At 46.4% G+C, this 22,544-nt stretch overlaps 2 protein-coding genes across 10 annotated transcripts in view; one reads left to right on the top strand and one right to left on the bottom strand.

Moving 5' to 3' along the window:
- Dennd2a (DENN domain containing 2A) overlaps positions 1–5,874 on the bottom strand; it is a 107,042-nt gene extending 101,168 nt beyond the window's left edge. For all 8 annotated transcript variants that reach the window (XM_048786829.1, XM_048786830.1, XM_015493767.2 and 5 more), the window contains exon 1: positions 5,630–5,874. In XM_048786829.1, the coding sequence (XP_048642786.1) occupies positions 5,630–5,874 (245 nt within the window). The remainder of the gene's footprint in view (positions 1–5,629) is intronic.
- A 101-nt stretch (positions 5,875–5,975) lies between these two features.
- Adck2 (aarF domain containing kinase 2) lies at positions 5,976–19,391 on the top strand. Of its 2 annotated transcripts, XM_015493763.2 has the most exons (8): positions 5,976–6,887; positions 8,100–8,246; positions 11,170–11,298; positions 12,233–12,328; positions 14,003–14,254; positions 16,669–16,797; positions 17,462–17,515; positions 18,724–19,390. In XM_015493763.2, the coding sequence occupies exons 1-8, from the start codon at positions 5,976–5,978 to the stop codon at positions 18,862–18,864; spliced, it is 1,860 nt and encodes a 619-aa protein (XP_015349249.1). In that variant the 3' UTR covers positions 18,865–19,390. The 2 variants fall into 2 exon arrangements, with proteins under 2 accessions (XP_015349249.1, XP_048642795.1); XM_048786838.1 differs by lacking the exons at positions 11,170–11,298; positions 12,233–12,328 and having other exon boundaries at positions 18,724–19,391.
- Positions 19,392–22,544: the final 3,153 nt, after the last annotated feature.

Raw genomic sequence — 22,544 nt, 5'->3', positions numbered from 1 at the left:
ACAGGTGATGTCTGACTGCCCAAGCTGGCACGTGACCTCAGGAAAGTCATTTCCTTTTTCTATGGTGGCAGTTGCTAGGGAGATGAGGCTAGGCAGGCTTTCAGATCCCCCCAACTCCAGCTTCTCAGATAGGCAGAGGGCAAAAACTGCTGCCTGTTCACATCTTCACTCTAGTTTTTTCTGAATAGGCACCTGGTAGTATTAATGCTTCTCAGAGACTGCCTAAGACATAAGACCCAATACTAGCTTCTTTAACAGATGAAGAAACAACCCACCCATGCTGGTACCTTGATCTTGGACTTGCCAGCCTCCAGACCTGTGAGAAGTAAATGTTTCCTTTTTATAAACCAGCCAGTTTGTGGTGTTTTGGTATAGCAACCTGAACAGAATAAGACAGGGGATGTTGCTGGTGTCAAGTGAGTAGAGGTCACAGATGCTGCTAAGCATCCTCCCCAGGAAAGCCCCCTTCCACACACAACAAAGAACAATCCTGCCCGGAATGTCGGAAGTACAGAGGCTGAGAACTGGACCAGCCAATTCCCTCCTTTGCCAGGACTCAGTACTTGCTGCGTGTCACATCTGCCATATAACAACGTTATATGGGACACGCTGAAATCACAATCATTAGGTTTATATGAAAAGAGAATCAGGACAGACTGGCTTTTGCATGGCTTTCCTGGTCTTTTCCCTTCCCAGCGGGGTCTGGAAGCGGAGGAGCACGGCCGCACTTCATAGAGGAAGAGTGCCACCTAGTGGGACTAGAGTGAACAGAGGCAGGGACCTTCCCAAGAATTGGAGAATAGTAATAATTGCCTGGCTTTCTATGGTTTCTGTAATGCCAATGATTGTGATTTCAGCATGTTCCATATACCCAAATGAGGAAAAATAGGTCACTTACTGAGCGCTTCCTATGGCAAGGAAGTCAGCTGCCATCACATTTGACAAGAGACTCAAATACAAGTGGAGACTCAAATGCTAGTGGGAAAGGGTCCCAGAGACAAAAAGAGGTTCCAGTGCGCTGGTGTAAGAAGTTGTTGGCACGGGAAAGCTGCAAGTGAGGGTATCTTATGATTGATTTGAAGAGGACATTTGGCTCTCCAGGGTTGGTTCTGAATTGGAAGTGGAGTTAAAATTAGGGCAGGTGGCTGTCATTGACCAAGTAAGTCCTAATGTTCTGGGCATATGGTGGCAGAAGTCATGGGTCAGAGTTCTACTATCAGAGGTGGTTTGGCTCTTGTCTCTTTGTATAGTCAATCTCTTAATTCATTAATCACTTTATTTATTTATTTTCATCTTTTTTAGTTTAGATGGACAGCATGCCTTTATTTTATTTATTTATTTTTAGGTGGTGCTGAGTATTGAACCCAGTGCCTCACACATGCTAGGCAAGTGCTCTACAACTGAGTGACAACCCCAGCCTCTCATGAATCACTTTAATATGTACATTCCTGCTGTTGCTAATCCTGAAACAGATCACATAAAGTTATCCACATGAGAAGTGGCTCCATTTCAAGACAAAGCCTGTGATTTTTAAAGGCTGCCCTTACACATTTTGACTGAGGTTCATATTTGATTTTCCTGGGCTGGGGTGTGGCTCAGTGCTCAGTGTGGCATGTTGTGAGGACCTGGGTTCCATCCACAGCACTGAATAACAACAACCACTCAACCAACCAACCAACCACCCAAAAAACACCCTACATATTTGATATAACTGGTTGCTTTTGCTGTCCGTGATGTCTTAAAATGTATGACATCGTTCTCTGAACTAACATAGGCCCCAGTAATCCTCTTTATGGCACTACTCCTTCACCATCACGACCACTACTATCTCACTCTTTAGGGATGGAGCCCAGGGGCCCTTAACCACTGTCAAATTCACCACCATGACAAGGTCAGAGGTTTTCAAACTGTGTTCCCGGGACCAACAGCATCCGCCTTACATGGAAACTTGCTGGAGATGCAAATTCTCAGGCCTCATTCTGAACCTACAGAATCAGAAACTGGGGGTGGGGTCAGCCCTCCAGGTTGTTATGATAGATGTTAAAGTTTAAAAGCCTCTGTTCTAGGTGAATTTGTAGGATGCCACAAAGGCTTTATTTTAAATGAGATCTTCCACAATGCATCCTCCAAATTTGTGAGAACCTGCCTGTCATATGAAGAAGGAGAACAACTTTTACTTATCTAGATAACAAAAATGACAATATTTGATAGCATTAAGTGAAACATGGTGCTAAGCACACCATAGACATCTTCTGGTTTGCTCCTTGTGAGGTAGGTACTATTCTTAACCTGCACTTTGTAAATGAGGAGTGGAGACTCAGAGAGTTAAGTAATTTGCCCAAGGGATAAGGTAACCCAGACTCAGGACTGAAACCAGGTTTATTGAGCTCCAGAATTTTTATTTGTAACTACTGATAAATATACCAACTTCTAGAATCATAAATGTATGTATAGAGGACTTGTAGAATTTTTAGTTGAGCTAATTGAACTTCCCCATTTTGCTTCATAAGAAGCAACGGTCCAGAGAGAATTGCCTGGAGTCACATTGTTAGAGGCCAGTGGTTTCAAATGAAGTCTTCAAGTAGGTATGGTGGCCCATGCCTATAATTCCAATGACTCAGGAGGCTATGGCAGGAGGATCACAAGTTCAAGGCAGTCTTGGCAACTTAATGAGATCCTGTCTCTAAATAAAAAAAGGCTGGGGGTGTAGTTCAGTGGTAGAGCACTCTGGATTCAATTCCCAGTATCATAAAAATAACAAAAGTGAAGTTCTTTATAAACATTTTGGCAAATCAGACACACACGAGACTTCTGTGCACCTTTTTTTGCCGGGTTTCTCGCAACTAAAACACTCAGGCGTAACTCCAGGGGAACTGGGCTAATTGGGCTGCATAAAATAACCACACAAGAGACAGAAATACCTTTTTCTTTGGGGTGATGGCTCCTTTGACCTTAAGGGTCGAGAGAGGGAGAGAGAGGGAGAGAGAGGGAGAGAGAGGGAGAGAGAGAGAGGGAGAGAGAGAGAGAGAGAGAGAGAGAGAGAGAGAGCGCCAGTGGACCAGCACACGTGAGAGAGCTGACCCCTTTTATTGAGGAGAAGCTATTCAAATAAGGCAAGGGATCAGGTTTCAGGGGGCTGAGTCTTGATGTCTGCTGTCAGCAGGTTGACTGACTCTAGGTAGGCCACACCCAAAGGCACAGTAAGATAAGGGGACACACAAAAGGTGTTTCCATGGAACATTCTATCCCAAACAGGGCAAGGGATAATATTACAAAGGAACAGGTGAGCACAGCTCCACCAATGGGGCTCTAGGAAGAAACGCCCATGCACGAAGATACCGTCCCTAGAACAGAGAAGGGCGAGGCAGTCTGGCATGGCTGCTGCAGGATACCTCAATCACCCAGCTGGGGAGTCTCCCACATTTCTTCTTATTTTTTTGTGGTATTGAGGATTAAAGTCAAGGCCTTGCATATGCTAGGCAAGCACTCTACCACTGAACTACATTCCCAGCCCTCTGTGCACAGCGTTGGGATAAAGCAGGTAAATGATTCAGGAGAAAGAAGATATTAATGGCCAACTGTATTTCCTTTCTTCTTCTTTTTTTATTTCTAATTTTTCTGGTACTAGGGATTGAACCCAGGGGTGCTTAACCACTGAGAAACATCCCCAGCACTTTTTTATATTTTATTTTGAGACCAAGTCTCACTAAGATGCTCAGGGCCTCAGTAAGTTGTTGAGGCTGGCTTTGAACTTGTGATTCTCCTGTCTCAGCCTCCCAATCCACTGGGATTAAGGCATGTGCCATGGTGCCTGGCTTGACTGGCCATATTTCAACAGTGTTAGGTATATTACACTGCCAGCAGTGTACATGGGACATGGGTCATTTCCTGGGGGCCCTTCCACTTGTGATGCTCTCAACCCTTGACCACCCTTGACTAGACTTTTGAAAGTCTCTCACCATGTGGAGATAAAGGGTATTGATTAGAGACAGCTATGGTAGCACAAGGCAGGCAGACTCTTGAATGCCAAATGGCAGAGAAGATGGCTGTAGGCTTGAATTACCAGCCCCATCAGTGACCGTAGGGCTGATTCCCAAGCTCCATTGCCCTCTCCCTTGGTCAACAGGGTCATCTGACCTCCCTTTGGTTCTTCAAGGTCACACACACACACACACACACTTCAAAATCTTACATCAGAGATTGGGCATGCAGCTCAGTGGCAGAGTACCTGCTTAGTATTCAAAAGGCTCTAGGTTCCATTCCTACCACCTCAACAAAATAAAACCAAACCCATTCTAAATTCCTTTCTATTCTAGGGTGTTTTGTTTTTGTAGTACTGGAGATTGAACCTAGGCCCTTGCACACATTAGGTAAGCTCTTTGTCACTGAACTATGCCCCCAGCCCTTTGTATTTTTTAAATTTTATTTTGAGACTGGGAATTGCTAAATTGCCCAGGTGGCCTTCAACTTGCTGGGATTGCAGCCCAAGCCACCTTGTCCTGCTAGGACTTTATTCTTCTGGCTCCTTCCAGGAAGCACCCCCATCCAAAGCTGCTCCTTCCAATGTGTGTCTCCTAGTCTTCATTGCTCTGGTGGATCTTGTCACACTTTGAAATTGCACATTTAGGACCTTTCCTTAAGTGATTAGCCTCTGAATGCTGGACATAAGTATCCACTACCTCAAGCGGAGGGCAATACCTAGCTCAATACATATTATTGAGATTCAACATGAATGTCAAAGAGGATTTGTTGAGCTCAGAAAGTATTAGTTGCATGAATGAACATGGCCTTCTTGGAGCCACCCCTCCATGTCCAAATGCCATCGCCAAATCACTGCAGTCTGGCACTCCCAACCATCCAAGACACCTCCCACCTTCCTAACCCGGACCCCACTCCCCACCGGGGGTCTAGCAAGGTTGAAAAGCAGACCTGTGCTCAGAACCTGCCTTCAATTCGTGATGAAAGAGAAGAAGCTGTCAGAGGTGAGAGTCACAGGAGAAGTTGGGGAAGGTGCTTCTGTTTTGCGTTAAATTTCTTTCTGGAAGCTGGGTGTGGTGGCGCAGTCCCGTAATCCCAGAGACTGGGGAAGCTGATGTAGGAGGATCCCAAGTTCCCGGTCATTGGGTTTAATCCCCAGTACCGCAAAAATAAATAAATAAAATTTCACTAATAATAACAAGAGCTGCAGCAATAGTAATAATTCTGTTTCTGAGACTCAGGAAACCTCCGCCCGTGTTCGCGCTGCGTCCACTTTAAGGGGCGGCTCCGGGGCGGGGCGGCAGGGCTGCGGGAGCTCCCGGAAGCCCTGGGCCGGGGCACCCTTCCCGCCCGGGCGCCCAGGCCCTGGTCCCCCTTCAGCTCGCTCCCCTGCTAGCCGGCTCCCCTGCCCACCGCCCTGCGCCGTCCCTCGCTCTCCTGAGCCAGTCCTCTCCGCACACCCTCCCGGCCCGGCTCTCGGCGCCCCGCGCTCTGCATCCCGCCTGGCCCCCGGCGCCCCGCCCCTGCCCGCCCCTCGCGGGCCCGCACCTACGCGATCCTCGCCGGCCGGCCCCAGCCCTGTGGTGACCCTGCGTCCGCCCCGCCCTGCCCGCGGTCCCCTCTGCAGGTCACTTGAGGCCCCGGGCCTGACCGTCCGTCTGTCTGTCCCGGCTCCCGCCGCTCTACAGTCGCTTCATCTCGGGCAGCCCCCACTGGGCGCCGGGGGTCGGACGTCGGCCGGTCTCCGGCCTTAGGCCTAGGCGAGGAGCTCAGTGTGGAGCGTGGCCGCTTGGGCAGCCCCTGGGGCGGCCTGAGGGTGACGTGGGTGGCCCTGCGGGGGCAGGACAAGGGGCAGGGCTGAGCTTGGGCTGCTCCCCGGAGGCGGGGTCGCAGCATCGTCGCACCACGGACTCCCCTCTGCCTTGCTCACAGCGTCCCCACAGATGCCTGCCCCTTGAGTGGAGAGCAGACCGACTAGGCTGTGGGCCTCGGGGAAGATGGTGACCCCCTGGCGCATCTCTGTTAGGTTCTGTTGGTCGCATCTAAGGTGTTTTGAGCTCCGAAAGGAATTTGGTCTTCTCCGACCCTTGGGGTGTTATCGCAACACCAGATTCTGTTGGCTTCTCCTGGGCACTTTGCCCAAACTCATCTCAGCTTATGGGGACGTTGGTGAGGGGCCCGCTGACAGCTTGTGTCAGCGAAGGGCTCACTGGAGTGACTTGGCTGAAAATGGGCCAATGGAGAGGGTCTCCCAAGCTGGCCCGCTCAGCTCTGTCTTCCTGCATCTCCGTATCTGGCTTCGGGCTGGTGCTCTCTTGGCAAAATTCTTTCCCCTCCTCCTCCTCTACCCTCTCACTTATCTGGCTCCCAGCCTTTCCACACTCTGGCTCCACCTACTTCTGAAAGCCACAGAGACCTCGGGCCCAACATATATTAAACTGGGTCAGTGGGCCAGCACTCGGCGCGATCTCTTTTCCGAGGCTTTCTGTGCCCTGTTCTCCAAGCTGCATGTCCGAGTGACTCCTCACCCTTGGACCCATACGGAACAGTTCCTCCGGCAGGCGTTTGGGGAGGACTGGGGGAATGTCTTGTCTTTTGAGACCCAGGAACCTGTGGGTTCAGGCTGCGTGGCCCAGGTGTACAAGGCGTTCGCCAGCACTGCCTTCCTGGAGAAGGATCAGAGACTTGGTCAGGCCGCCTGCCTGCAACTTTCCTCAGGAGCTAGGGCGGTTGGTGGCCTCAGGGAGCTCTTAGGACACCTTGAGAAGGAGCAGAAGTCTCCAGGAAATCTTGCTGACCAGTCATTTCTAGAAAGGCTGCTTCTGCCTAAAACTGAACTGGTTGGATCAAATGCAGTCGTGTCTCAGGCCTCTGGCCACCCGGATCACCTCATCCCAGTGGCAGTGAAAGTAAGTGCTTCAGCCAGGCCCTTTCCATCTCTGATAAACAGTTCATTTCTTGCCTACCCACCGAGCTCTCCCAAATTAGAAACATGCCTTCATGCAAGTCGCCCCCACATTTTATCCATTCACAGGTTAAGTATCCCTTACCCTAAATGCTTGGGGCCAGAAGTGCTTTGGATGTTTTTTTAATTTTTAAATATTTGCATATTCAAAATGTTTATAGCAGCAAAATTCACAATAGCCAAACTATGGAACTAGCCTAGGTATCCATCAGTGGATGAATGGATAGAGAAAATGTGCGATATATACACAATGGAGTTTTATTCAGCCATAAGGAAAAATGAAATTATATCATTTGCAGGAAAATGGATGAAACTAAAGACAGATGTGTTAAGCAAAATAGTCAAACTCAGAAGGTCAAAGATGGTATGTTTTCTCTCATATGCAGAAGCTAGAGAGGAAAAAGGAAAAAGAAAAGTGTGGCAGAGGAAGCTCATGAAAATCAAAGGGGGATCAGTAGAGGAAAGAGACCAGAAGGTGGGAGACACAGAGGGAGGGGGGCATGCTGGGGAGTGATTTGGCCAAATTATATAAGTGTGTGCAAGAGTGAATATGTAACTACAAATCTCATTTTATTATGTATAACTATAATGTACCAATAAAAATGTGGGAAAAAACCCAAATGAGATATCTTGGGAATGGGACCTAAGTCTAAACATGAAATTCATTTATGTTTCATATTGCCTTATACATAGAGCCTGAAGGTAATTTTACATAGTATTTTTAGTGTACCAGGGTTATGACTTCCACTCATTACATGAGGTCAAGTGTGTAATTTTCCACTTGTGGCATCATATCGCTGCTTAAAAAGTTTTGGATCTTAGAGCATTTTGGGTTTTGAGTTTTTGGATTGGGGATGCTCAACCTTTGTTTCTTTTAGCTTAAGCAATATTTGAATACCTGTAATGTGCAAGCTATTTTATTTCTGGACTTCAGAAGCAGTGGTACAAATAGTCTGATGGAGGAAAATTAGGAGGATTTGGAGTTTGCTATCTCTGGGATGAAGGAACCACCATCCTGGGGCATAGTGGGGATTGGGGCCACTTCTTTGCTCTGTGAAGAAGCCATTTGGCTCTTTTTAAGGTGGGACCCTACATTGGCTAGGTAAATGTGTCCTCCTGATTCCTCCTCCTGTCTCACTATTCCTCTTTCTGGCAGGTATTGCACCCTGGCCTGCTCGCTCAGGTGCATATGGACCTGCTGCTGATGAAGATTGGGAGTCGAGTCCTTGGACTTCTGCCAGGAATCAAGTGGCTTAGCTTGCCTGAGATTGTGGAGGAATTTGAGAAGCTTATGGTTCAACAGGTGAATTCTTCCCTCAATTGTAAATAACAGCTAACATTGTTCTTGCCATCAGCAGCTGCTTAGGGAATTCTGAATGAATAATTTCCCAGTATGTGGTGAGCATGATATATTTTAGTCAGTGTGGGTAACACTAGCTGACAAAACAAAGAACACCCAAATTTCAGAGGCTTCATGCAACAAGGCTATTTCTTGCTTTTATACAATTAAACTGAGGGAAAATAGGGTGCTGTTCCATAGTTATTCAGGGATCAAATTTCCCAAATTTCCTCCCAAGCTTTGCACTACATCTTCAGCATGTTTCAGGGGAAATGGGAGGCCTTGGCGGATCATGGAAGAGATTTTGTAACTAGGCCTGGAAGTGGGGAACATCACCTCTTCCCAGTATAGATCAGGGCTTTGATCTCATGGAATTGTGGGGAGCTTAGGAAATAATGTTCCTTTGTGACTGGGAGAAAATTGAAATGAATCTGAAGGAATATATAGCATTAGCTCTGTTACCATCAGAGACTGAACTCCAGAGTGAGAAGAGTAATTAGCCAAGTTGCACTTTTGTCTTTTTTGACTTTGTTTCCAGGGATTGGTGAGAAGATAAGGATTTCTTCCCTGTTCAGGACTCTTGGGACATTTTTATAAACCAGACTTCATAAACACACCATGGGGCTAGTCTGAGTCCAGTAGACATCTGCACCCAATCTGATGGTGCAGGACTTGGTAGGTTTTCAGAAGAGTAATTAGCCAAGTTGCACTTTTGTCTTTTTTGACTTTGTTTCCAGGGATTGGTGAGAAGATAAGGATTTTTAAGTATATATAGTATAACAAATATATACTAAGTCTTCCTTTGTATCGTCTGATTTAAGATTTTAAGTCCCAGGGATTCATGTTAGTCCATTTGGGCTGTTATGATATGGGGAGCTTAAAAGCAACAACAGTTTATTTCTCACAGTTCTAGAGGCCAAGTTCAAAATCAAGGTGCTGGCAGATTCAGTATCTGGTGTCTTTTAGCTTTCTGGCTCATAGGTGGTGCCTTTCCACTGTGTTTTTGCATGGTGGAAGGGGGTGAGGGTTTCTCTCAGGCCTCTTTTATAAGTAGACTAAACCATTCAGAAGGGCTTCATCTCCAAGACCTACTCACCTCTCAAAACCCCCTGATACCATCACCTTGGGGGTTGATGGCACTGGATCACCTTAGGTATGGAGGGAGGGGAGATGGTATGGTCTAGTGATTGATAGGTGACTGAGAACAAAAGGACTGGACAAAGTAAATTCAGTTTAGCCATAGTGTTCAAAGGTCTCTGGGCCTCCACAGAGTGATGTCCAGATGTAGTTGAATTTGACAGTCTGGAGGCTGGTATTCTTGTCTGGCCCTGAGAACAGGATGCTGTCATCAGGGGAGCTGCTTGGGGCATGTCCAGGCAGCATGGTAGCCAGATGTCAGGAGACATGGGCACTGATCTGGCCAAGATGGACAGTTAGAAAGGCAAAGGGGGCCCACAAAGAGGGAACGGCAGTGACTGGAAGAAGAGAAGTTTGGAAGGAATGGGCATCAGTAGCACCATAGTGGAGCCCAGAGAGGATTATTAAGATAAAAATGGGAGCCAGCTGGGCATGGTGGCCCATATCTGTAATCCCAGCAGCTCTGGAGGCTGAGGCAGGAGAATTGCAAGTTTTAATCCAGGCTCAGCAACTTAGTGAAAGCAACACAGTGAAATTCTATCTCAAAATAAAACATAAAAAGTGTTGGGGAGCTGGGTGCCATGGTGCTCACCTGTAATCTCAGTAGCTTGGGAGACTGAGGTAGGAGGATCGAAAGTTCAAAGCCAGTCTTGACAACTTAGCAAGGCACTCAGCAACTCAGCAAGACTCTGTCTCTAAAATATAAAAAAGGGCTGGGGATGTGGCTCAGTGGTTCAGCACCCCTGGGTGGTTCAATCCCTGATGCAAAAAACAGGGGGTGGGTGGGTATGGTTTGTGTATGCCTGTAATACCAGCTACTTGGGAGGTTGAGGCCAGAGGATGGCAAATTTGAGGACAGCCTCAGCAAATTAGTGAGGCCCTAAACAATATGGAAACCCTGTCTTAAAATAAAAAGGGCTGAGATAAATAGCACCCTTGGGTTCAAATCCCCAGTATCCTCCCCAAAAAAGATAAAAATGGGAGGCTGGTAATTCCAGTGACTCAGGAGGCTGAGGCAGGAAGAGCCTAAGTTTAAGGCCAGCTTCGGCAACTTAGTGAAACCATGTCTCAAACTAAAAATTAAAAAGAACTGGGGGTATAGCTTAAAGGCAAAGCACCACTGGGTTCAGTCCCCAGTATTGTTAAAAAAAAAAAAAAAAGTGGGGCTAGTCCTTTGAGTCTGGCAAACACAAGCTACTGGAGTTTAGTGGTGGCAGTGTTATTGCAGTGGGTAGAGGGCAGGGCTGACCTTCAGATGGAAGACTTGGGCTGCGTGGAGGTAGCCCCAGTAGAAGAAGAGGGCTGTAGGACTGGCCAGTTGAATGTCACTGGACTGCCCGAGAGGGCAGTGAAGCCAAACTCTTGGGAGATGGGGCAGGGGATCCATTGGCTGGTGTAAAGGGGATGGGTGGGCAGGAAGGTGATAGCACAGAAGCAGAGTGGCTCAAATCCTTCTGGGGTATCTGCTGTCTGCAGCAGCTTAGAGTTCATGTGGAGATTTGGGACTTCTGGGCAGCTGGGGAAAATTATTTTTTGAAGTGAAGCTGAGGATCAAACCCAGGCCAGGGCCTTGTGTATGCCAGCCAAGCACTCTACCAACTGAGCTATATCCCCAGCTCTTCCTGGGGAGTTGTGCAAGAAAAACTGGTAGAAAAGTCAGGGTGAGTCTCATGGCTTGCCCCTTCTGGCATTTCACATGTGACTGTTGCATGCTCAGACTAGCCCTCATCTTTTCTCTCTATTTCTCTAGATTGACCTACGTTATGAAGCTAGGAATCTAGAACATTTCCAGTGTAACTTCCGGGATGTGACATCTGTCAAATTTCCCACCCCTCTGCGCCCCTTCGTCACTAGGGATGTGTTGGTGGAAACATATGAAGTGAGACTCTGTGGTGCCTTTCACTCCAGCAGCTGGCTGCCCCTGTGAAGGCTTTAGTTGGGAGAGGATGTGATCTTGCCTGTAAAATCAGGAGGAGCTGGGAGATTGACAGGAGGGAAGGCAGTGGCGAGTTGGCTGAGAACTTGCCCACAGCCTCAGACTTCTTAGATTTAAAAACCTACCATATTATTTGCTGGTGACCTAGAAAGTGGAGCAACAGTTCCTGCCCCACAAGGTCGTCTCTGGAGAGAGTGACACGTTGAGTGCAAACCATTCACCACGGAGAAGGTGCTCTGTGTCATCATTTGCCTTAACTCTCCTTTGGTCCTGCTTCCTCTGTAGAGATGGTAATATGAGATCCAGGGTCTGAGGGGAACCTTCATCCACTGTTCCTAGCTGTATGACCTGAGCAAGGCACATGAACTCTGGACTTTTATTCTTTTATTTAATTAGGGATAACAAGATCTATCTCAATAGTTGCTTTGACCATGAATTAAACAAAGCCATCTAAAATGCTTATTTATCAGTTCCCCATTCTTCTGGCTTCCCTTTCTTTCCCCTTTTACCAGTTGAGGTCCCAGAGCTCCTTTGTGGCTCTATTGGCCGATCCTTGACTGGAAGCTAGCTTTCTCCATACTTGGTTCCGTCTCTTTCCAGGGCACCAAACATCTCTTCCCTATCAGTGGCACAGCTGATGGGTTTCCTTTCCAATAAATCTGAAACTTGTCCTTTGAAAAGTGTCAGAAGAGAAATGTAAGCAGGTTAAAATTAACGTGTGGATGACTGATTCCAAAGGGCTCTGAGAAAGATCAGACTGTTTGGGTCACCCCTGTCAGTGAGAGGCAGCACTAATGTGGCATGGGTGGGTGGAGCAGCAGGAATGGGGTGGGCTGGCTAGGGTAAAAAATTATTTTCTCTTGGGGCTTTCTCCAAGGAGAGCGTGCCTGTGTCCAGTTACCAGCAGGCAGGAATTCCCATTGATTTGAAGAGGAAGATTGCGCAGCTGGGGATCAACATGCTCCTGAAGATGGTGAGCTCTTGGACTGGCTTGGGTGCTCAGGCCCAGCACAATGGTCAAATTGGTATCAGAGATGCTGGGTCTCTGCTCAGCATCTGGGAAGGAGGGTGGGCCAAGCAGGGAGCCACATGTTGAGGAAGTGTACTGAAGGTAGCTGAGCCCACCAAATGCTCATAGGAACCACAGCTTCTGCTGAGCACTTTCTCTCTAGTGTGCATCTGTGTGCTGTGGAAACTGTGGTGAGCAAGACCTGCCTAGGTTGCCTAGAGTTCAGACAAAGAGCCTCGATAGTAAATTTTTTTTTGGGGGGGGGGGGGTTCTGGAAACTGAACCCAGGGTTTCTTGTATGCTAGGTAAGCTCTCCACCACTATTCTAAACCCCCAGTCCTTTTATCTTATTTTGAGACAGGACCAAGTTGTCTGGGCTGATCTTAAATTTGCAATTCTGCCTCAGCCTCATGAGTAGCTGGGATTATGGGTGTATGCCACCAACACCTGGCTGTATATAAAAAATTTTTCCCCGTAATATTGGGGATTGAACTTTGCTCTACCACTGAGCTACATCCTCACTCATTTTTCTTTTTTATTTTAAGACAGAGTCTCCCTGAATTGCTGAGGCTGTCCTCAAATTTGTGATCCTCTTGCTTCAGCCTCCTAAATTGCTGGGATTACAGGTGTTTGCCACCCTGCCTGGCTTGTATGAACTTTTTTTTTTGGTGGTGCTAGGGATTGAAGAACCCAGGGTCTCATTCATGCTAGGCAAGCATGCTACCACTGACTATATACCTAATCTTCAGCCCCTTATTTATTTATCTATCTACCCATTTATTTATTTTTGGTACTGGGGATTAAACCCAGAGATGCTTTACCACTGAGCAACATCCCTAGCCCTTTTTATTTTTTTATTTTAGGGCAGGATCTCATTAAGTTGTTAGGACCTCACTTAGTTGCTAATACTGGCCTTGAACTTGCAATCCTCCTGCCTCAGTCTCCTGAGTTGCTGGGATTACAGGTGTGTGCAATTGTGCCTGGTCCTCAACCATATTTATTTTATTTTGTAGTTGTTGATGAACCTTTATTTTATTTATTTATATGCAGTGCTGAGAATTGAACCCAATGCCTTACACATGCTAGGCAAGTGCTCTACCACTGAGCCACAACCCCAGTCCTCTCAGCCCCATTTTTAAAGAAATACAGTTCTATGAATTTTAGGAACATAGAGCTTTGAGAGAAACAATGAATAATAATAATAATAATTATTATTATTATTATTTAATTTTTTTTAGTTGTAGTTGGAGACAATATCTTTATTTATTTATTTTTATGTGGTGCTGAGGATCAAACCCAGGGCCTTGCACATGCTAGGTAAACGCTCTATCGCTAAGCCACAATCCCAGCCCAGAATAATTATTTTTTAATTAGAACATCAGTGAATCAAGTCACAATGTAAAAATAAAAATAAGTCTTTTGAAAGGTAGTCTGGTCTGCTTTACTTTGAAAATAATTTTTCTCTTGAAAACTTTGACTTAGCTTGTCCCTGCACACATTCTGAACTGATAACATCCCCAGGCTTTGTGAAACAGGACACCTCTTTACCATGTCACCCTGAAGCCTTTTCTGCATGTAGCTTGGTGGTGCTGGGTGGTAAGGGTTGACTCAGCCTTGAATGGTGTCATCTCTTTCCAGATATTTGTAGATAACTTTGTGCATGCGGACCTTCATCCTGGGAACATCCTGGTCCAGGGTGCTGATGGACCTTACTTGAGCCACGAGGCACAGCTGCAGCAAGTGGATGTCTGTGACACATTGGTGGTGGCCATGGTGCCAGCCTTGTGCCCCCTGCGCTTGGTACTGCTGGATGCTGGCATTGTGGCTGAGCTGCAGGCTGCAGATCTGAGAAATTTCCGGGCAGTTTTCCTTGCTGTGGCCATGGGGCAGGTGAGATCTGCTGGGGTGGGATCTGGGATCTTTCAGGCTCTGGGGAGCTGTGTCTGTCTTAATGCAGGGCTCTTCAATGTACTCATTCTTCTAAGTGCCCTTGTTTGCCAGGGTGCTGCTGCTAGACATAGTGGAGTGGAAAGGAGCAGATGACCCTAAGCTGTGTTATGGGTCTTCGTTACTGGCACCCAGGTCAGGCCAGTTCTGAGCAGTTTATGGTTGGTAACCATGGTGTTATGGCGAGATTGCAATAAATCACCAAGTCAATTTTGGAGCAGGAGGTGGAATTTATTCACCAGCTGTCTGGCCTAGAGGTTGGCTGCAAGTCTGTACTCTTTGACCCCCTTTAGGGATTATTGCAAGTCTTTCATAGTTCAAAACCACAAATAAAGATAGCTGTTGCTATGATTTAAAACAACAAAGATATGGGCTGGGGTTGTGGCTCAGTGGTAGAGCACTTGCCTCGAAAAATAAAGATATTAAAAAAATAAAAAATAAATAAAACCACAAAGATCATGAGATCTAGAATCATAAGCAGAAGGGGAAGTGGGTCAAAACGACCTTAATTGAGTACAATTAAAAAATGGTTACTAATTTCTAGACAAACATTCTCTGACATTTTATATGATTAGGGTACACTGCATAAGTACAGTATATAAAAATTGCCATTTAGTGTTGCCTAATATGTTATGCTAAGCAACTGTTGGCAGGATTTTCCCAAGAGAGAAGCATTTCTTACATGACATGGAGTCTCAAAGTAAAATGGATTCTATTTGATCATTGCCCATATAGCCTGGCCCATAATATTTGGAAGGAATTTCTCCTTTTCAAACACTTTGTATTCTAGTAGTTTCTCTTCCTTCTTCAGCAAATGCACAGGTGGGCAGTAGGAACACCAGGCTCTTGACCAAATAATGGCTGTCCCGGTCTGTGCCTTTGGGTACAAGACAGCCAGTTGGGAGAAGCCACCTTATAGAGAAGGTGGGTCAAGACACACTGGGATCTTTGGTATGGGGAATGTGAGTTGTTTGTCAGCCTTTCCCTATGACTCAGAGGGGCTCCAAGGGTTGGGAATTATTACTAGAGAAGAGGCATTCAGGAACTTACTGTTGAATCCACATCAAGGGTGACTGTGAAGACATTCTCTGGCTGTCTGTTGAAGAATTCTCTTTTTCCCTGGGTGAAAGAGAACTGGTTTAAAAAGAATAAAATAAAAAAAGCAACTGGGCACAGTAGCTCACACCTGGAATCCCAGTGACTTGGGAGGCTGAGGCAGGAGGACTGCAAGTTCTGGGCCAGCCTCAGTAAGTTAGGGAGATCCTTCTCAAAATAAAAAATGAAAAGGCCTGAGGATGTGGTACAGTTCCTTTGGGTTCAATCCTTGGCATCCCCTCTCCTGTCAAAAAGATGCAAAATTAAGTTGAGTTGCTGCCTAGCAGGGTTCTGAGGAGAACAACTGAGAGTGGAGGCTGAAATCACTTTGAAAGTGTGACCTGAGGTGCAGTAAAGGTGGGGCCAGGGTAGTCCTCTGTACAGATTTGGGTGAAGGACAAATGTCTCAGCCCAAGGAGGAAGAGCAGCATTCCTGGAGCTGTGCTGTGGGAGGTGATGGGCATTCTTCATGATCACTGGGGATGGGCTAAATGTCCCAAGAGACTGTGGGGGTTTTGATCAGCATGGTCCCAAGGGAGCAGGGAGAAGGCCCAGGAGCCTTCAAGGGGAGGCAGCTCTATTTGGGCAGGAAGAACCCATTAAGAGAGCCTGGCTGCTCCAGTGCAGCAGGAAGGACCTCGTGGCTCAGTGCTGGGCCACATGGTTGGCAGCAGAGAATAAGCAGCAATCTCAGTGGAACAAGTCGCGGACACCCACCACCACAAGTCAATATTTGGCAGATGAGAGTTGGTAGGAAGGGATCAGCTTTATTCAAGGACTGGCTCTGAAGGAGAAAGAGGGGCTATCATCCTCCAAGCTCCATCTTGGGAATGTGGTTCAGGGTGCAAAAGGTTTTTACATGGAGGAAAAGAGAAGTCAGGCAGAAAGACTACGTGCTGAGCAGGGTCTTCCTCACCTAGGGTGTGCGTCTCTTTTTTCTTATTCCCAGGGGAATGGATCCCAACCTCCTGGGCAAAAGGGTGGACTATAGGGATTTAGGAGAGGTAACAACCTTGCAGAAGGGCAGAGGGAGGGATTCTGCCCTCCCTTCTAAACCAGCAGCCCTATTACAGCAGGACTCAGGTTCTGGCCCCATGTATGCCCCATGTGGCCCAGGAAGGCAAAGAAGTGTGTACACCTTTGCCTTGACTGTGCCAAGCAGGGCCCGCTGCCTAACAGAGGCTTTGAAAGACTGTGGCCAGTTCCCAGGTCTAGGTTTGTATACTCTACCAGGCTGCTTTTCTTTTCTTTTGCATCTTTAGGGTCATAAAGTGGCTGAACTCATCCTTCATCACGCCCGGGCCAGTGAGTGCAGGGATGTGGAGGGGTTCAAGGCTGAGATGGCTGCACTGGTGACCCAGGCCAGGAAGAATACCATCACTCTGGAGAAGGTGGGCAGGTCCAGTGGGTGCTCATTGCTCTTATCTATGGACAGAACCAGTCCCAGGTCTAGGGAAGGCTTCTTTGCTGGCAGAACGAATGTGAGTGTCTAGGCAGGAAAAGACAACAGAGCTTTTCCTCTCCCCATTCTTCCAGGAGGCACAAGGAGGTCCACTGCAATCTCTGACTCCTTGGCTTGGGTACTCCAGGTGGCTACTGTGGCAGAGACCCCTCCTTTATGGGGTGTGGTTGCTCCAGAGATTGCTGAGCTTGTAGGGAGGGAGTTTCCCAAGGATATGCCCAGAGCCTGCCCTGTATATTACACACATTCCTAAAAACCTGCCTGTGTCCTCCCCAAGGTCATGACCCACATTGGCAGGAGCAGGTCAGCACAAGAAATGGCCAGTAGCACTTTGTTGATGTCATTTCAGTTGTGATTTTTGTGTGTGCACTGAGGGATGGCTTGGCTGGCCTCCAAAGCTTGTCCTGAAGGCACCTGTGACAAGGTGGGGATCATGGGGTGGTGTCCTTCCTGGAGTCTGTTGGATAGTCCTATTCCTGCCCACTGGTGTGTGTGAGTGAGCATGGTGGGAAGAGGGGTAGGATGGGGTCCTGGAAGGGGGAGAAGTGGTTCTGGAGTTCTCTGCATCTGTACTGGCTCCTTCTCTTTTCCAGCTTCACGTTTCCAGCCTTCTCTCCAGTGTCTTTAAGTTGCTGATGGCTCACAAGGTGAGGCCTAGTCTGAGGGGACATCACTGAGGAAGCCAGGGTGGGCAGGGTTCTTTGGAGAGCACTTTCACCACCATCCATTTGCAAGGAGAAGCGCTGCATGTCTCCTCCCGCGGGCTCAGCAGGGCCTTTCCTTCAACACAGGGTTAGTCTGTATCTGTCACGTCTGTGCCTCAGTCTAAGTATCTGTGATATTTAGATGTAGAAAAGCGAGTTTAACAATAACGGCCCAACTCAGGCATTCCATGCTTCTCCCTCCTTGTTACCATACTTTCCCCCCAGCTGGGTCTGTCCTCCCTCAGAATCTTGGACCTAACAGAGACCAAACTCCAACTGTGAAGGAGACTTTGTTTTTTGCCAAGAAAAGGAGAAGCTGGAGATAGACTCACAAATCAACTTCTCCACTTGTTGGGATGCAGGAGGTTACAGCTATTGGGTTAAAAAAAAAAAAAGAGAGGGAAGGATAGGCTAAAAAAGGGAAGGAATATTCATGTGTTTTCTGAGAACAGGGAGAGGTGTTTCTGGCAATTGGGGCACCACCTCTTTTTCCTCCTTCCATGGTTCTCTCTGGTTGTAGTCATGGCAATTGTCAGCTGTCATGGTGCTGGAGGTGTGTCATTTAGCATTAACTTCCAGGTTACGTGGGGTCACTCTGGAAGCCACCTTAGATCAAGATAGTTTTCGCTAGTCCATCTAAAGAGAGACTCTGGCCTTCAGGCAGTCTTCCATCAAAGGTAAACAAGATTAGAAAGGCTGGGGACATAGCCCTTTGGTAGAGTGCTTTCCTCACATGCTCAAGGTCCTGGGTTTAATCCCCAGAATTCCAAAAAACCCAAAACTAATAACAACAAACAAATACCCCCTGCCAAGATTAGGGTAGGTGACACCTTGGCTCACATTAACGAGGCTTGGAATTCATCTGAGTCACACTTAGCTCTTTCCTGAGTGGGTTAAAGCTCTACCCAGGAAGCAGGTGCTTCTTGTCCTGATGCCCTAGTGGACTGACTGGACCTGTCCGGCTGCTCTGATTCCTGGGAGAAGGAAGGCAGGATTGAGGAGTGACAGCGTATTGGGAAGAATGTTAGATAGATGGTAAAAGTCATGTGGGCCAGGTACAAGAGTGACTGAGGGGGGACAATAACATGATTATCCAGGATACCCATCTTTATCAGGTGGTTTCAGGAAGAACTGCTATTTTTCTGTTTCAGGTAAAGCTTGAGAGCAACTTTGCCTCAATTGTGTTTGCCATTATGGTGTTGGAGGGGCTTGGCCGCTCACTGGACCCCAAGCTGGACATCCTGGAGGCAGCAAAGCCCTTCCTTCTCAAAGGGCCAGCATCCTGTTCCTGACCATGGCAGTGGGCACGCAGTGAAGGCTGCTCCCAAGGGCCTCTCCTCTGGCAGCTGGAACTTTTAAAATTGGGGTGTGTGGAGGGCACACCATTGCTTTCCCTGTGACTTGGTTTTGGGGTCTATTTAGAAAGTTTTGGGTTATTTGGGGAGTCAAGGGAGGGAAGGGTCCATTCAGTTGTGGAAGTGGGGCCTTGTGCCAGGGATACTATTTTAGGAATAATGGTCAGCAGAGAAGGACAAATATGCTCAGTTATTTTATTTTCCTGTTTTTTTTTTTCTTTTCTTTTCTTAACCTTCTATAGTCCCTGGTCAGGTGGGTCCTGATGATATTTAGGTTAGAAAATGCCCTAAAAGCCCTGCCTGTGGTGCATGCCTGTAATCCAGCAACTTAGGAGGCAGAGATAGGAGGATTCTAATTCAAGGCCAGCCTCAGCAATTTAGCAAGGCCTTAAGCAACTTAGGAGATCCTGTCTCAAAATAAAAAATAAAAAGGGCTGAGGATGTGGCTCAGTTTTAGAGCACCTCTGTGTTCAATCCTTAGTCAAAAAAAAAAAAAAGTGATAAAAATCCTATAGCCTCAATACTTTTTTTGATCACATAATCTTTTTTTGTGTGTGGTTCTGGGGATCAAACCCAGTGCCTTGTGCATGCAAGGCAAGCAGTCTACCAACTGAGCTATATCCCCAGCCCTGATTATATAATCTTATTGGTAAAAATTTGAAAGTACGCCATGCATACACACACACAAACACACACAAAAAATTATAAATTTTATATACACCTTAAGTTCTCAACCACTGAGCTACATCCCCAGTCTCCCAGTCCATTGCTAAACTTTTTTCTTTTTATAAGGTAAAACAAAACAGTGAGGCTGGAGACATAGCTAAGTAAGTGGTAGAGTGCTGGTCTAGCATCCAGTGCCCCGGGTTCCATCCCTAGCACCACACCAAAAATTAATGTGGCTGACAACTAGGGACAGGAGCCAAAACATCTTGCCATTTTTCCTTCTCTTTTTTTTGTGGTTCTAGGGATTGAACCTAGGGCTTTATACATGTTCGGCTAGCATTCTACCATGGAGCACATCCCCAGCCAGTTTATTTTTAAATTTTGAGACAGGGTCTTGCTAGGTTGCTTAGAGCCTCACTAAGCTGCTGAGGCTGGCTTTGAATTTGCAATCCTCCTGCCTCAGCCTCCTAGCTGCTGGGATTACAGGCATGTGCCACGGCACCCAGTCCTGCCATTTTCTTTCTTTCTTTTTTTTAAAAAAAAACATTTATTTTTTATTTGTAGTTGAACATAATACCTTTATTTTGTTTATTTATTTTTATGTGGTGCTGAAAATTGAACCCAAGGCCTTGCACATGCTAGGCAAGTGCACTACCGCTGAGCCACCACCCCAGCCCTGCCTGTTTCTTAATAGTTCCTGGCTTGGGCATTCTTGTTGAGTCTGAGGTTGCTCTGCAGTGGTGTTTTGCCCCTCTCCATGTGTGAAGGTTACTTTTGGTTCATCTCCATATATAGTTACCATAACTAGTATGTCCTCTTCACCAAGGTTTTAAAGTCTGCAGTGGCACCCAATTTCACTCAAAGTGAACTAAGAGGTGGCAGTTACTGCATGCTCCTCTACACTGTTTCCTCCCATGGGCTGTCCTCTCAGAGCCAGTATGACGCGGTCAGTTGACATGAATGATGAAGACTGGGGTCAGCCTGTAGAGAGAATGTTAGTAAAGCTTATGTAATTCTTTAGGCTTTTTTCTTTTTTTCTGGTATCAGGGATTGAACTCAAGGGCACTGGACCACGGAGCCACATCCTGAGCCCTATTTTGTATTTTATTTATAGACAGAGTCTCACTAAGTTGCTTAGCACATCATTTTTGCAAAAGCTGGCTTTTTTTTTTTTTAAAGAGAGAGAGAGAGAGAATGAATTTTTTAGTATTTATTTTTTAGTTTTCTGCGGACACAACATTTTTGTTTGTATGTGGTGCTGGTGCTGAGGATCGAACCCGGGCCGCACGCATGCCAGGCGAGCGTGCTACCGCTTGAGCCACATCCCCAGTCCCAAAAGCTGGCTTTTTAAAAATTTATTTAACTTATAGACAGGGTCTCACTGAGTTGCTTTGCACTTCGCCGTCGTTGAAGCTGGCTTTGAACTTGCAAAACTCCTGTCTCAGCCTCCTGAGCCACTGGGATTATGGCATGCGCTACTGTGCCCAGCTCTTTACACTTAAATAGCATTTAAGTGTATTTTATCCCTGTACTCCACCAGAGTATGTTGCTCACCTTGGAGACAGTGGGTAGAAAGTCTGCTTCTGCTCTAAGTTCTGCTCTGAATGCAGGACTGGATCCCTCCATGTTTTCCTTCACCAGGATACATTTCCTCATTTCTCTCTTGTAGGGAACAAGTAGTTTATTAGGACAGAAATTCCCTTGGTGCCTTTTTCCCCAGTGGGGTACATGCTATTTGTTTCCCAAGTTTTGAGGTGGGCAGGCAGTGAGAAGTCAGGGTGGTACCAGATGGCTGGGGAGGGGCACAGCCTGACACATGGCCCCTTGTGCCAAGTACACATTCACTTACTCCTGTGGGTGAGAGGAGGTCACAAATAGAGCAGGCATCTCTCCGAGCCTCCCTTTCCTTAAGCCAGTGGATTTTTTGTTGTTGTGGTCTTGGTACTAGGAACTGAACCCATGGCGCTTTACCACCTAGCTACATCCCTGGTCGTTTTCTTTCTTTCTTTTTTTTAAAAAAATACATTTATTTTTTATTTGTAGTTGAACATAATACCTTTATTTTGTTTATTTATTTTTATGTGGTGTTGAGGATTGAACCCAGGGCCTCAAATGCACTAGGCAAGCACTCTACCACTGAGTCACAACCCCAGCCCTGATAGCTGCCATTCTGACTGGAGTGAGATGGAATCTCAGGANTTTTTTTTTTTTTTTTTTTTTTTTTTTTTTGAGACAGGATCTTATTAAATTGCTAAGGCTGGCTTGAATTTGTGATCTTCCTGACTCACCCTCCTGAGTCACTAGTTATAGGTGTATGCCACCATGCCTGGCTACATCAGTGGATTTAATCAAGCCATTTGTGGGATGTTGTAGTTTTCTGTCACTGAGTACAAACCATCTTTAAACATTGTGACTAAAAACAACATTTATTGTCTCTCAATTTCTTTGGGTCAGAAATCTGGGTGCAGTCTTACTGGGTCCTCTGGCTCAAGATATCCCCTGAGCAGTCTCACTGGGCCCATCTGTTACAGCAGCAAGAAAACATGGAATTGAGACTCCAAAGGGGAGAAAAATGGTAACAAATGTACCTTAACAGTAATTTTCCAATTTAAAAAATAAGAATATTAAGAGGAATATCTTCAAAGTTAGAGTAAGTATCTTAAGAACTATGTTTGATTTATAAAGTCATCTTTTAAGGAGAAAAGGCTACTTCCCTGGGTATGAGGTGGTAACACAGCAGCATGGCATCTCTTCCTGAAGAGACATCTCAACTGAATCCCACAGTGTTGCTAACGCTACTGGAGGAAGGACTTCCTTTCTTCTTTCCAAGCCTCTCCTTACCCGCAGGGAGATTAGTAAGCCTTTAGATAATTCGATAAGCATCAGTTAAAAAAATTAATTTATTTGTTCTAATTTGTTATACATGACAGCAGAATGTATTTCAATTCATA

The sequence above is a fragment of the Marmota marmota genome, unplaced genomic scaffold (assembly GCF_001458135.2).
Source record: "Marmota marmota marmota unplaced genomic scaffold, marMar, whole genome shotgun sequence".
In the NCBI taxonomy this organism is placed as follows: Eukaryota; Metazoa; Chordata; class Mammalia; order Rodentia; family Sciuridae; genus Marmota; species Marmota marmota.
Note: the sequence above shows the minus strand (reverse complement) of the source record. Positions and strands in the feature narration are given on the sequence as shown.